General features: G+C 28.9%; 1 protein-coding gene across 1 annotated transcript; it reads right to left on the bottom strand.

Moving 5' to 3' along the window:
* Positions 1-2962: 2962 nt before the first annotated feature.
* Positions 2963-5604, bottom strand: LOC8265347. The gene has a single exon (XM_002528241.3). It carries the CDS (start codon positions 5154-5156, stop codon positions 3186-3188), a length of 1971 nt encoding a protein of 656 aa, XP_002528287.1. The 5' UTR covers positions 5157-5604; the 3' UTR covers positions 2963-3185.
* Positions 5605-11720: the final 6116 nt, after the last annotated feature.

An 11720-nucleotide genomic window follows, 5' to 3' on the forward strand; every position in this document is an offset into this window, starting at 1 on the left:
TTTAAAAAAGTCCGAATTTATTTTATAAAATATTAAATATTAGGGAAAAACGAGATTATTTTGCCTTGATATTTTTATAAGAATAATATTTGTCTTTGGACATGATAATTTTATAAAAAGAACTTATATGAAAAAGACATATATTTTATTAACATGATAACTACAGTATATAGGTAAAGTATACAACAAGCGAATTATTAAGTTATATAGATGAACAAGAAGCACAAAAAAACACCACATGATTTGGATAGTACTCAACTTCCGAAGTGCTAGTGTATATGCATATCTATTATACTATTATTATTATTATAAGTTATAAATATCAGCATTTTATTTTTTTCTATAATTATTTTTGCTATTTCTGCTTTTAAAAATCTACTTTAAAAGAAAAACATAATTCATTTTGCTTCTTTTAAAAGTTAGATTTAAGATAATTATTTAAAAAATTAAAAATAAAACAACAATAACTGAGAATAGACAATGACAAAATAGTCCCTAGTCATGCATAATACTAAATGTGTAAAATAAAATAGATAGTTTGAGCTTGAGTCGGATTCGCTTCATTTCTTAATTTATTTAAGTTTGTTTAGCAAATATGATGATCCGAGCTTGGTTTTATATTTGGATTTATTAACAATTTAAATCAAGCTGAAAAAATAAAAGTTCGACTTGATTTGTAATCAATTAAATAATTAAATATTTATATAAGAAATTAAATTAATTAAAAAGAACTTTATAATATAAGAATTACAAAAATATTTTATTACATAAGAAATTAAAATAATTAAAAGAGATTTAAATAATTAATTTTCGTCTCAATTCTCATTATAATTGTTTGTTAATCAAACAGTTAGTTAATGGATAGCTGGTATCATTTTTTTTTTATATAAAATTAAGAAATATTGAATATTTTCTAGTTGATGTTTTCTGAAAACAGTTTTTTTTTTTCAGATTTTAATATAAAACATGATAAGAAAAGAAATAAAAGGAAGATAAGATGTGGGGAGCAGAAATGAAAAAAAAAAAAAAAGAAAGAGAGCAGAAATAAAAGAAATTAGTAAACACAAAAGATTAAGAAATGTAAAGAGAAAAACACAGAAAGTAAAAATTATAAAAATAATATTTAGTGATTATTGAAAAATGATCTTTTTTAAGAAAAAAATATGAAAAAAAAATCTCTCTAAAAATAAAAAAAAATCTAATCAATAGATTTTTTATTTGAAAAAATAAAAAAAAATAAAAAAGAAACAATAACAAATACTTCCTACAAACTCATTTTTGATTGCTTTCTATTCCAATTTTAACTGCAAACCTTTAATTAAAAAAGTTCTAAACTTTGTACTTGGTTGAGATCTATATTAAAATTTATTTTGACATTAAAAAAAAATTAAAATAATAAAATTGAAATATATATTTTTTATGTTATGAAATATATTGACCTACTAATATAGAATTCATTTGAAAACTCAATCTATTTTATTAGAATTTAATTTAGTTATAATTAATATTATACAAATTTAATTATGTAAAATAATAAATTAGCTTTCATTTTATTTAAAATATATAAATATATAAATTTTATAAATATAAATGAGTTCTATTAATTTTCTAAATTTCAACCAAATATTGTGGCTTCTAAAATAGGAGTAATTACTATTTACCTCTCGTATTTATCCATATTATACTAGTTACCTTCTGACATTTAAAAAATATAATTTTTTATCCTTTTATTTTGTAATTTTATACTAAAAACCTTTTCCGTCAGAATTTCCATTAAATAACCATTAACTAAGTTTAGTTTTATACTATTTGCCCCTTGATTTTTAGTTTAATATACAAATTATCCTTATAGTTTATTTATTATACTAAAACCTCATTGTCTTATTTTTATACAAAAATCAATTTTAGTTTTTGTACAAAAAAAATTAATTAGTATTCTTTAATTACAGTTTTTGTATAAAAATAATTAATTAGTATGTGATCTGCTTGAATGAGCTAACATTGATAACTCTAAAGAAAAAGGAAAGAGAAAACTTGAATGAGCTAACATTGATAACTCTAAAGTATGTAATGAATTGGGCTCTCTTTAAATTGTTTTGGACCTTCACTGTTACAATATGTTACTGATTATCAGTCCTTGATTCCTTAGCCGACTCAGTGAACTATGCCAATATTGATATTCATGACACTGTAATGTCACTTGGCCAGTGTACTTCAACACTTTTTAGTTTTATTTTTATTAGTGTTTTTGATTTCGACCACTCTTGTTATTATCTTAATTATAAATAATAATATAAAAATTTAATAAAATTATAAATATTTTATAATTACTTGTCACATACTACAAAATAATAACAAATCTAAAATATTTTTAGGTGTCTTACTTAATGAAATTTCTGAACTTTTAAGTTTTTATTAATGTAATAATTCAAAAATTAGTTCGAAAGTATTTATTCATTAATTTATATATATAATCAATACTTCAAATATATATTGATATGCTCTCTTTCTTTAAGATTATAAATTATAATAACTTATTTATTAATATAATATTAAAAATATTATTAAAATATTATATGTTATATTAGAATAATTGTTTAATTAGGAAAAAATTATTAGTCGATGTAACGATAAAAAAAAAAATTACATTAATAATACTTATGTAAAAAATTTTCAGTTTATATGTAAAAATTGGGTACCCATGTCGAAATTAAATATTAATATTTAAAAATAAAAAATTATTAATTAATAATTATTAATTTATTAAAATATAAGAGGATCCACAGTATATATAATTTGGCTGTAGATCAGAATTTCTCTATTGATTATCAACATTACAATGAATTACCATATAATAAAAAGATATTGATAGCTAAATTTAATGCTACTGTACAAAGCCTAAGATGGGTAGTAGCAATGGTTTGAAACGGCAACAAAACAAGGTAAAGATGACGCGTATGGCTATGAAAAGATTAGAAGTTGGCTAATTAACAATTAACAATTAACAAATAAAAAATGGCTAACAGTTTAGCTCTTTTGGGAGTCTCCTAAATAGTTTAGTTACCATGACATTGATGGTAACAACAATGCTACATTTATGTACACACTTGAGAAGAACAAAACCAGTTCGGGAATTTTTCTTTTCCTTTTAAAACTTCCTTTTTATCCTTACAGATTTATTTGAGCTAATGGAATCCTCTTGAACCTCTTGATTGATAGAGTTCCAATCTACTCTTTGCATCTTGTAATAGTGATTCAATTGTTGGTTCATGGGTCAAATGTGCCTGCTTTGATGACCATTCTAGCACAATAAGCACCTCTTCATTTGCAAGAACCTCGCTGTCTGGGCAGTTTAATGAAATGTAGCATAATAGAATCAGTGAAGGAATCTGAACCATTTGTTCTCCGAAGTAGACCAGTTGAATTAGATGCTTGGCACCTCCTGCGCTGATGATTGCCTTTGAATGATTGACACAAAGGAAGTTTTCTGCGGCTGCGAACTTGTTAAGCGCAATTGCTGCTTCCATTGTAATCTCAGGTTCCCTTTCATCTAGTAGCTTCACTAATGGCCCAATGATTCTGGTTTCCGTTGCTCGAAAGGTCCTTGCCAAGTTACCGATAGCTTTGACGCAAGGTGTGAGGAGGACCGAGTCTGCCTTTTCGATTACTTTGAGCATTTGATCAACCACTGCTTTGGCAGCAGGGGATGTAGGCTTGAAAGCCGACCGTCTTAAGTCAGATGTTTGCTCAGCTACAGCTGTGATTTCCATCAATGCCATTGCAGAATAGGATTGAACATCATCAGGACCCTTCTCTAACAAAACCGCGAAGCATAAAAGTGCCCGCGACTCTGTTATGCTGCGACATATGGTGACATTCCCTATGCAGAGCTGCCAAAGTGCTCTTGCTGCCATTGCCTTCATCTGTGCTTTTGTACCAGGATCTTCGAATTCCCTCCCTTTGATGCTAGTACCAGTTAAAACATGATGTTGTGGATGACCCTTTTGTTGTCTGGCATTGTTTTGGTTGCCTTTCACCTGGTTGGCAAGAGGGGGCATATTTTTTGTAGGACTTTGTGATTGGTTTGGCTTGGTGATAGTGTTAGGATTCTGATTCTTCATTGCCAAAGTGTTGGTTATAACATTGTGCATTTGACTAGGAGTGGAATTGTTCATTGGATGAGAAATTTTTGATTTTTCATCTTCATGCTCTCCTTTCTCATTGGAGTCATTACTAGCCATTAGAACTGAATGAATCGACATAGTTTGCTTGCTTGCAATTGTATACTTGCTGTGCTCTTGAACCGTCTCAAAAGCAAGATGACTAACAAGAAACCGAATGATATTATTTTGTGCAAAATGGTCTTGACATTTAGGATGATTTGCAGCCAATTCGGAAACAGCCCAAGCCACCACTAGCTGAACTTTCATATGACCTTCTTTGAGGATTTTCGCAAACACACTACAAACACCAGCATTCACTATCTGTTCGACGCTTTCGGGGTCACGTCCTAGCAATCCGATGGCTCTTGCAGCATTTTCTTGACCCTCCATTTTCCCTTCTTTAGCCAACTTCAACAATGGAGGAACTCCACCTTCCTCTATAATCAACTTCCCGTACCGATCATTATCTCTAGCCAACGAAACCAATGAAGCTGCAGCATCAGACCTCTCCTCTAACGACCCTGTAAAAAGTATGGCAACTTGTTCCCAGATGAGACACAGAATTGGCTCATTAGCGGCAATAGGAGGCAATCCTAAATACTCATCATCGCGATCACCTGCCGAAGCTGAGACGCGCAAAAGCCATGAAACATCGCCTATCGAATTCTCGAGTTGCATTGATGTTTTCCGAAAGGCGCCGGAAGGGATGATGGTAAACATACGTTTCATGATGCCTGTAGCGCGGCATTTGATGACAAGAGCGAGTGCTTTGTCAAGAACTTGCTCTGTGTCATCAATGATACGTCTTGTTGGACGTTCATAAAGGTCATTGCTAGCACGAGCTGCCTGTCTCAAAAGTGTAGCGAGCTTTTCTGTTTTGGCTTTGAGCTCCAAACAATCTTGTTTAAATGATTGTGCCTCGTCGGCTGATTTTGTAACTTGGTCTGCTAATTGTATTGGCCTTGCCAAGATCTCTTTAACAATGTCCGCCATGGCCAAAAAGCGGACTAGAATGCATAGAATTTTAAATATCAAAACAGTATCCGGTAGAGAACACCTATTTATATATCTCAAACATCATAATTCTTGAAATGCAAGAGAAAAAAAATGGGTTTCTCAAGAAATGAAAAACTTAGTCTTCTTGGTTCTTTTATCAAGCTTTTTAGTTTTTTTTCCTCAAGGGTTTTGAACATTAAGAAAAAGACCAGAAAATTCTGGATACTGTTGTTACATTTAAGAACTAGATTTGGTATGATTTTGTGTTTGTAAGAGACGTGGTTGAGGTAGTGGCGGCGGCGGCGGCGGAGGGGAGGTGGTGGCTCCGCCGGTGAATTTGAGTAGAGGGTGAGAGAGGGGAAAAAGAGAGGGGAGAGAAAGGTGTTTGTAATGGTCAAACGGGTTTTTCTCCAATATTTATGTGAAGGAAAACACTAGGGCTCTTGTTTACGTTATATTAATAGGAAGTGAATTGGTTGGTTGGCTATATCCTTGTTAACGTTAAGCATTTTTAGTCAAAGGGAGAGTGATCCTCAAGCGCGTTTGTTACATTTTTTTTCTTCATATATATAATAATATATATTATATACTAAATATATCATCTCCAACAATGTATATTATTTTTAATTTAAATAAAATTTCAAATTCAAGCATTGAATAGTAATAATATTAAAATTTTCGAATTAATAAATATATATATATAAAAGAATGTAAAATATATCCATGAATGCAGTAAGTAGTAAGGGTTATGGATGGATGGATGAACATTTCATTTGCTTCAACGATCCTTATGCCATGGACAAACCTTTCACTCGTCAGCTAAGTGACATATATATGAACTAATAAGCTAAGATTACCTATATTTTAGAGTTTGAGCTATCCAAACTGTGAGGTTGCAGTACGTAATGTGTTTGTTTTTGTTTTTATTTTTCTGCTTACGAAAATCAGTGGGTCAAAGAAAGAAAAGCGTCTGAGAGATACTCTAATGAATATGATTTTTGAACTGAACAAGTACCTCCAGCATTTCATTTCATATGGTAGATTACCTCAGTTGTGGCAGCAACTTTTATACATATCAGGACCATATATTAGCAGAGGATGCAGTAAAAGAATTATGTTTTCGTACTTCATTTTTATCTCGCTAATTAGGCTCTAACTAGGGCTAGCACTGGAACTTGGAACTAATAACTGTACATGACACCATTTCGAGCTATGGCAGGTACTACCTTTCCTTGATCAGGCTACACTTCATGCACCGGAGGCTTACGATTTTGTGATCTTTGAAACCGGCCGACTCTCGCTCCCTTGGTTATAAAAAATAATAATAATTAATCTAAACTTGTATTTTTACAAAAATTCAAATTATCACTGTATTCTTTTGGAAGTTAAGAAAAACATTAAAATATGTATAGTTATTTTAACTGTTTAAAAATAAATTCTCAATTCGATTCTATTTCGAATTTGACTGTCAGATATAAAATATATATTATTAGTTTTTTTAAAACTTTTTTTTGTTTTAACATAATGTAATAGTAGTTGAATAGTGAGCAAATGATGATCATTTTCTGGAATCTTGCTTGAAAATCTAGGCAGCAAAATATGATAACTTACCTTGATAAATTGCTCTAAAATCATTCCGAACAAGCACACGTATTATTTTCAAGCGTCGAATCGATTCACTAAACAAGAGAAGGTCACGGGCGGCAGAAGAGAAAAGGGTATGAATGATTGAAGAGTAAATTCCTAATGTATATGAACTCTAGTGCGCTTTGCTTGTCTCCGTCCAACAGGAATATAGGGAAAGTGCTATGAAGATTCCAAGATCATGATCAACCAATTTTACAAGTGATCAACATGATGGAATCATTTCATCTTGGAATTTATCATTCCTTTGTGTTACCTTCACTGTTGCTCACAGTACTTGCAAACATTTTTGTCGATGATCATATTCTAAACGTGAATTACTTATTTTAGCCTTTTGTTTAAAGATTTAAAAGACATGAATAGATGGACTTTTGTGTTAGATTCAGCTTTGTCAAAAGAATGCATAGATTATCACATTACATCTGTCGTAATTTGATTTTAATTTTTTATAATATATTAATATTAAATTTTTCATTCACAATTATTTGATTACAGAATTTTAATTATTAATATTAGTTGGTTTTTTTTAATATATTAATATTAAGCGGATGATGTGATATTATATCAAAAAATTTCTTTCAATGTTGAATTGTGTTTATTTTGATCAATTAAAAAAGGGAAGGAGATGATAAGTGATAGTTCTGTTGGACAATGATCATACAAGTTTTCTTTCACCGTAGAATATTTATAGAATGATAGCTAGCTTCAACCGAACTCAAATTAATAAAATGTCAAAAAATTAATTAATTGATAAGCAGAAAAAATAAAATAATAAAAATAAATAGCTCAAAAAAGACACATAAAAGAATTAATGTGATTCGGATTGTAGGCCTACGTCCACGAATAAGACGATCAAAGAAATTTTACTAAGGAAATTAAAGATTACAAGATTACTTAAATTAATCTCTTAAGCACTTTGATCCAATGTTTCCAAACCTCACTTTAGTGCACTACAAATTACTCAAAATTTGCTCATTTTGTTGTGTTGCTCACTCGTTCTTGCTCTACATAAATGGCAAGGAGATAGCTATTTTGACAACCAATTACACTTGGCCAACAAGCACCAACATGCGGTCTTTAAGCATGCCTAGTAATTAGTTTACTGTCCATATATTTTACAGACAATTGCATTCCTACTTTGCAAGGAAGAAGCTTAATGGGATAACAATATCATGGACTCTTACATTTTGGGCCTTGAAAATTCAAGACATAATCCAATATAAGGATTTAGAAATGGCACGATGGATAGCCACAAATTATAACATGGACTTCAGTCCACGTAGCTATGTGATCCAATCTAGGTATACATCTCTGTTAAACGCATAACCTAACGAGTGTCAAATGATGATGTATATTAAAAAAAAAATATTATGTTCATTAATTTATTTTCATTAAATATATGTCTAATATTTATTGTTTGTTAATGTAATTTTATTGAAAAGATATATGTGTCACACAATATAAATATTTATAGTATAATTTTTTAGTTTGATGTTTTTTTTCTTTACTAACTATAAGGGTTACATTATGTTTATGTTATATACGTCTGTTTGAATGAATGAATGAATATGATTTTCATTAATCACGAATAATTATTAATAAACTAATGAATTTTATAATGATGAATGTTTATATTAATCACACAAAATTTTCAATATGCATCATAAAAATAATGAAAACTTTCGTAAGTAATTAATATTTTTATTTGAAAATATTGATAAACATTATATATACAGACAATGAATATTGTAGTACCATAAAATAAACATTAATGTTAACAATGATGAATAATACATGAAACAAAATAAACATGAACATTAACCATAATGAATATTAAGTTCACAAAAAATGAATATTTAAATACAAAAAAAATTAATTATCATATGATATTACATCTAATAAATATTATATAAATGGAAAATTGACATTTTAGTATATGTAAATAAATAAAAGATATTACTATATACCTAGTTTAATATAAACTTTATGAACATGTGTTATTGTATTCTATTTAATTTTATTTATAAATTCAATTTATATTATTATTTAAAACTAAAATAATTACAACAGTTTTATTAATATTTATTTAATATATAATTTTCTTTGGCTAGGATAATCCAAAATGTATTGTGAAAGTTAAACAATGGTGAAATATCAGGAATGGGATTTGCTTTGAGTTGGCTAAAATAGGTTGATAAGAAACATTATCCAAAAGAGCCTTTTATATGTGGGGATAAGGAAGACGATCTAGCAGTCGAGTTGGTAATGGAAACAATTGGAGGCACATGTTACGTTAAAGTGATATTGACATGAGGTAATTTGATGGATAGTTGGTGGCTGGTTGTTCGTTTATATTTATTTATATTCTTTGATAACCATTATCATTGGTTCAAAGATTTGTTAATTTTCTATAAATTCATGGAATTGCTGGAACTGATATTCATTTTCAAAGAGCAGTGTCAAAATATAATGTTCAATAAAGTATGTGTAATTGTTAACTACACTACAGATGTTTTTCTTTTTTCTGTTTTGGGTTTAAAAAGATATAAGGAGTCGTCGGATTTAATTATTATCCAAATTGAGATATTACTTAAAGTAAAATATGTATATAGACTTATATTAGTTGCTTGAATATAAGACTGTCTAGGACTCGCAAAATCTTTAAGAGTGAGCCTATTTTCGTAAAGTAAAGTAATAAGCGTACAACATAAATAGTCTGCTCCCTTAATCTAATTTCTCAATTTTTTTTTAATTATTTATTTTTAAATTAAAATAAATTATATTATAGCTAACTACCAAGCTTTAATACGGTGGCGAGGTATTTAGCGACGAAAACTAAAAATCTCAAATTTTTAAATATAGTATTTTAATCTGCATAACTAGTATTTCTTTTATAAATTCTTAGCTAAAACATCATCAAAAGACTAACGCTAATACAATCCTTGATTGGTCTAAATTATGTATAGATATTTAAGAGTATTTTAGAGCGTTAATGTTATATTTCTATGTATAAAATGGTGAGAATATGTGTTTTTACCTCACTTAAGCTTAATTGTCTATTTTTAGGAATATTAGCAAAAAGATGAAAATATGGAGCTAAAAGAAGCTTAATGGGACATGTTCATGTTAAGGCCTAAGATTAAGACGCATAGACTGCTAATTACAAGTCTCAAGGAATATTTTAGTCATTTTGTATAATTATTAGGATTTATATTAAGAGTTATTTATGGGATAATATTTTGTGGAGATTAAGATACTTTAAGTCTTATCTATTAGATAGACTTATATTAGTATACTTATCTCTAGAAAGATTTATTTAGAGGAGGACTCTCCTCTATATATATCTCTATAAAAACCTAATTCAGAGAGGAAGGAAGAAGAAGGGGAGTTTTTCTCCTATATGATCTCTACACCTACCACTATTATTCTCTCTATAATTCTCTACAGTTTTCTATAAACATATAGTTTTAGTTTTCATTACTCTTTTTAAGATCTAATGAGCTTTTTAAGAAGTGGAAACTGAGGACCAATTTTTTTCCTATTTGAAGAAATTCTTGATCTAGAGGGAGTTTTTACTTTTTTATGTCTTTCTATTTAATACTATAATCATTGGGTTAAATATGTTATGCTAGTTTTTATAAGTGTTTAGTCTAGTTTTTTTACTTTTGTATGAACCTTGTTTTTTATTTATTTAATGAATGATTTCTTTAGCTTCATATTTTTATTAGTTTTAGTTATTAACCATCATATTAATCTATCAATAGTAATTGTTATGAAAATCTTTAGGTTAAAAGTATTAGAAACATCATATTTACTTTAATCTATGTTGGTATAAGAATCTTAAGTTGCATCATTAGCTTGAGTGATTTAGGAAAAAATGCACATCATTATCTCATTCATTAGATCTAGACTTAAAGTAAAACAAGGAGATTACTAAGTAAATGGCTAGACTAATACTGTTTTTAGCATATAGTTTTAGATCATTTGCATTTGCATTGCATTGCATATTTATTTATTATTTAGTTACTTTACTTTATGAATATTACCGTCTTGACATACTGATTTAAAATTTTAGATTTATTTTTATTATTTTGTATTGATAATTAGTCTTTATAATAAGTGGCCTCACAGTTTCTTAAGAGATCGACCTCGTGGTGAACTTACCCTTACTATAGGAACAGTTCGTGCACTTACGAGTACTAAAAAAAACACATCAATCCTTAAACATTATTCTTTAAGCTCTTCTCATGAGTAATTGTCCCAATAAAAATAAATAAATAATTATAGGAATGATATCATGCAAAAGACACCAAAATTTTAATAGGTACCGTAAATTGAAACAAAAATAATAAATATGGTACAAAAGAAAATAAATTGAAAAATTAGTATGGTTTAGATATAAGTAGTAAAACTTTAGTATTAAAGGATATTTTTATTCAAAGTCAAGCGCGACATAGACAGTAAAAGAAAGATTAATGCGAAGCTCTGCCATCATATTATAAAAAATTAAGTAGATTTCTAACGGTACGATCGTCTGAAATGGAAAATAAAGTTTCGGTGTTGAAAAAAGAAAGTGTTGGTATTGATTGAAAATATTGTCCAAAATTTTGATACAAGTAGGAGTATTTAGCCGCTGCTTTATTCAGCCCTCTACCAGGGTAAATAGGTAATTTGCGTGTAACTGTTCGAAAGGCTATATGTACCAGAAACATAATCTTCTCTTGCGCTGGCTGGTCGCCACCTCTACCCACAAAATTACACTGATAATCCCCCTGTACTCTCACTGAGCTGTTGACATTTTAGTGTAGTTTCTTCCGCTTAGCACTTACTTTTCAAATTTACCATCTTTTTAAAAAATTATTTAACTTCTAAAAGTCAAATTACATTTGTCCTTTAGAATTTGCAAGATACCAAAAA

The sequence above is a fragment of the Ricinus communis genome, chromosome 8, assembly GCF_019578655.1.
Source record: "Ricinus communis isolate WT05 ecotype wild-type chromosome 8, ASM1957865v1, whole genome shotgun sequence".
Lineage (NCBI taxonomy): Eukaryota > Viridiplantae > Streptophyta > Magnoliopsida > Malpighiales > Euphorbiaceae > Ricinus > Ricinus communis.